Raw genomic sequence first — 5,000 nt, 5'->3', positions numbered from 1 at the left:
TTTGTACAAGCGATTTAAACGATTGTTGCGCACGAGCCAAACTGTATTGCCCTTGTCCACCGCACACTTTACCAGCACCGCCTGAGCCTTGAAACTGTATGCGTGCTTTTCCTTTTACCAGTGTCGCAGAAATTTGCATTATTACCGCTTCTACCGTGTATGCCGAACTCCAGCCCTGTTTCGTAAGAAGTTCCATACAAATAGCACCACCTACAAGGACGTATCCACCCGATATGATGGGATGTACAACTCTTACAAACGGTGGTTCGAATGGATAAGTTTCCTACAATAAATCAAAATGGAAAAAAAAGGAAATAGAATATTTCATCAAAGACAAGTTATCCTCACTGTTTTTCAAAGAGAACAGATCTTTCAGTCTCACTTTTTTACTATATTTTTCAACGGCACAACTTTATATACCTTAAAAAGCATGTTAAGAAGAATACTGTCTTTGCCTTCCTTTTCTTTAAGAAGGATGAGATCGCTATGTAGAGGTGAATCAGGATCAACACACATCAACCTAATGTTCCATTCGTATAAACTGTCATTTACTAATTCTATGCTGTACATTCCTGAAATAAATTTATACGATTCAGATGAAGTTTTTTTTTTAGATATTAACTTCTCTGAGACTGATGATACAGACAATTATCCATGACGCATTAACCACATAATACCTTTCTTAAAGCTGTCACTTCGGTAAATGTCTCTCAGTTCTTTCATTAGCCTGTCTGTTGCTTGTACACTTCCACAAACAGATCCTTTTAAGTAATCTTGTCTCTGATTCTGTCTCAACCTTTCTAGCGTCGCAAGGTGCTCTAAATCCATTTCTTCCCCCTTTGTACGGATAAAATACATAGCAATCCGTAAAAATCATAAATAACATGCTTACTTCTACAATGTTTATAACAGGCATAGAAATTTATTACGTAAGTAAAGAGAGTAAAGTAATAAAAGGAATCTACTTACCTTGGTCTTTGAATTCGCGTCACCTTCATCCATATCTAAATGAAGATCTTCTTCTGCTTCGCTTTCTTCATCTTCGTCAATATCTTCAGTATCTTCAGCTTCCATTCTTTGTGCCATAGCTTCATTAGCTCCACCTAATCTTAATGGGTCCAATGCTGTTCTCAGTCGTTCCACATCGGGTGGTTCTGGTAAAGAATGAAGCCGACACAATTCTTTAAGGAGGATTCCAACTTGGTTGATTACATGGTTGTCGCGACCAGTGGTGTTGCTTAAAATCTGTACTGCATTGGTGACACTGGTCTCTTCGGACTCTGCAAACCATACCGGTGGTGTGGAGGGATACGTTTCCTAAGAAAATAAATAACACGTACTTTTTACAATATTGAAAAAATGAAAGATATATTTTCAAAGTATAAGCGTACAAGTGTTCCTACTTGAAAATCAAATGTCATTTTCTTTAAAAAAAAAGAAAAGAAAAAGAAAGAAAATAAAACAAAACAAAAGAAAGAAAAAAAGGAAAAACCTAAATTTCAAAAGACAAAAATTCTTACTTATTCCATACAAGCGTCTAAATAAAAGATTATATTGACTCGTAACGAAACAAATACAAAATGATACTTATCACGAGACACACTCTTCACGAATGTTATACATTCTATAGACTGATACCACGGTAATTATTGGAAAAGCATAACGTCGAAACGATCGATGTGCTATTTCGACAAAACAAATACATGTGTGTGTGTGTGTGTGTGTGTGTGTGTGTGTGTGTCCAATATCGACGCGAAACCCTGGATTCCGTTCGCTTCAACGATGTCTTCTTTTTCGTCCACATGTACTTACTTAACCCAATCAAAACGAATCTCTCAAATCATATCAAAATCAAACAACAGTACTTACATATAATATATATGTTCGTATCGAAACGATAATAAAAATTATTTTACGCTGGGTTATTATCAAAATATTAATTCGACAGATTCGGTGAACAACACTTGTATATCAGGAAAAAAAACCACAAACACAAACACAAATACACACACACACACACGACACATACAAATATAATCGTACTACTTAAAACCGCAAGGTAAAAGGAATGAAAAAAGGAGGATTCTTAAAAATAAGGAGGATACCTAATTTTTAAGATGAACGACGAACATACGAACGAACGAACAAACGAAAGAACAAAAAGCTCGTTTCACTCGGTTTATTGCAGGACAAAATGACATGCTTACAATATTGCACGAATTACAAGTTACGAGTACGCGACGATGACAACAGGAACGACCGATCGCGTAACGTATCTAATGATACCCGCGAAATCTAAGAAAAGAAAAGAAAAGAAAAGAAAAGAAAAGAAAAGGAAAGGAAAATAAAAGAAAAGGAAAAGAAATGTAAATAAAATAAAAGAATAACGACGTAATAAAAAAAATATATACACACACACAATGTATATAAATACATTAATTAATTGTGTTTGTTTAAAACGTATGAAAAGATGATTGGATAAGCATAACGATAATAAAGACAACGATAACGACGATAACAACGACGATAATGAAGATGACGTTTACTATTCGAATAATCGTAATGACGACGAAAGAGACGTACACACCATTTGATCATAATGAATAAAAAAATAATAAAAGAAGAGATAGGTAGTAGTTGCATTGTGAGGGCCTTACCCTCTATCGAGTACACACCACGCATTGACCTCCAGACGTGCGCGACGCGTTAATTCCTCGACAAAAATCTAACCATCGAACAAATCGAGAGAAAGAGAGAGAGAGGAGAGAGAGAAGAGGGAGGAGGGAGAAAGAGAGGGAGGGAAGATCGATCGAAGCAACGTCAAAATCTTACGAGTGTGGTATGGCGAAAGGACGGTGATATGGACTAAATGTAAAAGCGTGTGACTCGAGTTCTACGAAAGAGAGAGAGAGAGAGAGAGAGAGAGAGAGAGAGAGAGAGAGAGAGAGAAATCGAAGAATCGAACGATTCTTCTTGTCAAAAGTTCCAAATAACAACACGATGAGAGTGTTGTTATTTCTTTGTCCTTATCGGTTGAGACAGAGAGAGAGAGAGAGAGAGAGAGAGAGAGAGAGAAAGAGAGAGAGGAAGAATCAGCGAGTACAAGAAAAAGGGAGAGTGAGAAGAGAGTAAAGAAAGAAAGAGAGAGAGAGAAAGAGAGAGAATGAGAAAGAGAGAGAGAGAGAGCGAAAGGGAACGAGAAGTAGATAGACAGACAGACAGACAGAAGAGGAGGGCGGTATAGAGAGAGAGAGAGAGAGGGAGAGAGAGAGAGAAAGAGGAGAAACAACGACGGAAATGAAGGCGCGCTTCTCCGACGGAAAAATATCAAGGCTTATGTAAAATTAAATAATCGAATTCATAATAGTTTGTCACAATGGATAAATACACTTTAACGTACTTACTGTTATATTGGCGTGTATTTCGTATTTCTTCCCATTTTTACCGACGAACCTGCAGCTAAGCTCGTCCACGCTCGCAGACATTATTTGAAATCTTTCATGGCTCTTTGGGAAGACGGACTCGAGGGTTTTTATCTCCTGCTTTAACGTGTTCAAGCAAGCCATTTGGGGTGAAAACGGCCGAATCTGCTGTGCCCCAAATTTTTCGGCGGTTACGTCCACCAAAAACACAGCAGCCGAGAGAAACACGACGAACCCGATGACTACCCGACAAAATGGCGACCGCGACTGAGAACTTCGGCCGGTCTCGTGCAATTCCGTTTTCCTCCGCTCTCAGCTGGCGCCACCGTTGGACATCATTGCGCTTTAGCGCAAGCGCATTCATGTCCTTCCGTTCGCGCCAATCGTTCAAATTCATTTTCTATGATAACCGTAAGCATATTTCTATATAATCTATCCTTTTTACTGGGGAGAGGGGATACATTATGGGGTTTGTGTAAAATAGGATATATCGAATAAATTTGTATTTTTTTTGTTTATTATATATCTTTACTTCTTTTTCGAACTAAATTTCATCGGTAGTATAGCCTAATGCTAAAAGATATCTCTTTTTTTCTTTTTCCAATTAAAATTTTAAAATCATTATCGAGATTGATTTTTTTTCTTTTTTCTACAGAAATTAATAAAAGCTTTATCGATTGTATCATGAATTTATTTGAAATAGCTAGTATTTCTAAATCTTATAAACTATATTTACAAAGAGAAAGAAAAAGAAAGAGAGAGAGAGAAAGGCGATAGTTATATTAAAGTATAATACACGTATTATTTTTTAACAGATATTAACAAATAAATGGACTAATCTAATTTATTACAAATAATTAATTTCTAGTTTTTGGACTGGGCTCGTAAATCCTTGTTTTTTTTTCTTTCTTTATTTCTCTTTATATGTCTTTTGACGTCGAGCACAGAGGATATTCTTTTTCTTTTTTTTTCTTTTTCTTTTTTCATTTTTTGTTTTATTTTTTTTTTAAGTTCTTTTCAAGATATTTCGCGCGTAAGCCCTTTTTAGAAATTATAATAAAATCATTTAAACCTTGGAATAAAATTTTTAAATAACCATAAATATATCCAGGTGGTGCCATAGTTCTTTCCCAATGTGTCACGTATTCCTCCTCTTTTACGTGACATAATCTCACTGCGAACATACCTAATTTTTTTTCCTTTCTTTTCCATTATTTATGTAAAATGAAATATTAGCTGAACTTGATTATTATTTCTTTTGTTTGAAAAAACTTTCCTCATTGTTGATTTAAACAAAATAATGTGGACATTTGAAAAAAAAACAATCAATAATATTAATTATAATAATAATAATAATAAAATAGTTTTATACGATAGAACCGTATAACTTCATAAAGTAATTTTTTTGTACAAATTTCTCGTACGTATTATCGAAGATCGTTATTAAAATAGAGGGAAGAGGCACCAGTCCACTGTATTAGTTTTTTCAAATGGCAATCGGACTTGTCTGTCAAAATTCATATATATATATATAATTTATAAATAAAATATACTGCTTCCACAGTAACAGGATGCCTG

The 5,000-nt window shown here is 35.2% G+C and overlaps 1 protein-coding gene across 1 annotated transcript in view; it reads right to left on the bottom strand.

Annotated features, from left to right (window-relative positions):
- LOC124425552 (ubiquitin-conjugating enzyme E2 Q2) overlaps nucleotides 1-5,000 on the bottom strand; it is a 6,270-nt gene that overhangs the window by 1,112 nt on the left and 158 nt on the right. The window contains exons 1-5 of the mRNA XM_046966036.1: nucleotides 3,405-5,000; nucleotides 970-1,317; nucleotides 678-837; nucleotides 421-572; nucleotides 1-283 (exon numbers count right to left, since the gene is read on the bottom strand). The exon at nucleotides 1-283 is cut by the window's left edge and continues 15 nt beyond it; the exon at nucleotides 3,405-5,000 is cut by the window's right edge and continues 158 nt beyond it. Coding sequence (XP_046821992.1) covers nucleotides 1-283; nucleotides 421-572; nucleotides 678-837; nucleotides 970-1,317; nucleotides 3,405-3,566 — 1,105 coding nt within the window. The 5' untranslated portion in view covers nucleotides 3,567-5,000. The remainder of the gene's footprint in view (nucleotides 284-420; nucleotides 573-677; nucleotides 838-969; nucleotides 1,318-3,404) is intronic.

Source organism: Vespa crabro, chromosome 7 (genome assembly GCF_910589235.1).
Source record: "Vespa crabro chromosome 7, iyVesCrab1.2, whole genome shotgun sequence".
NCBI lineage: Eukaryota > Metazoa > Arthropoda > Insecta > Hymenoptera > Vespidae > Vespa > Vespa crabro.
Note: the sequence above shows the minus strand (reverse complement) of the source record. Positions and strands in the feature narration are given on the sequence as shown.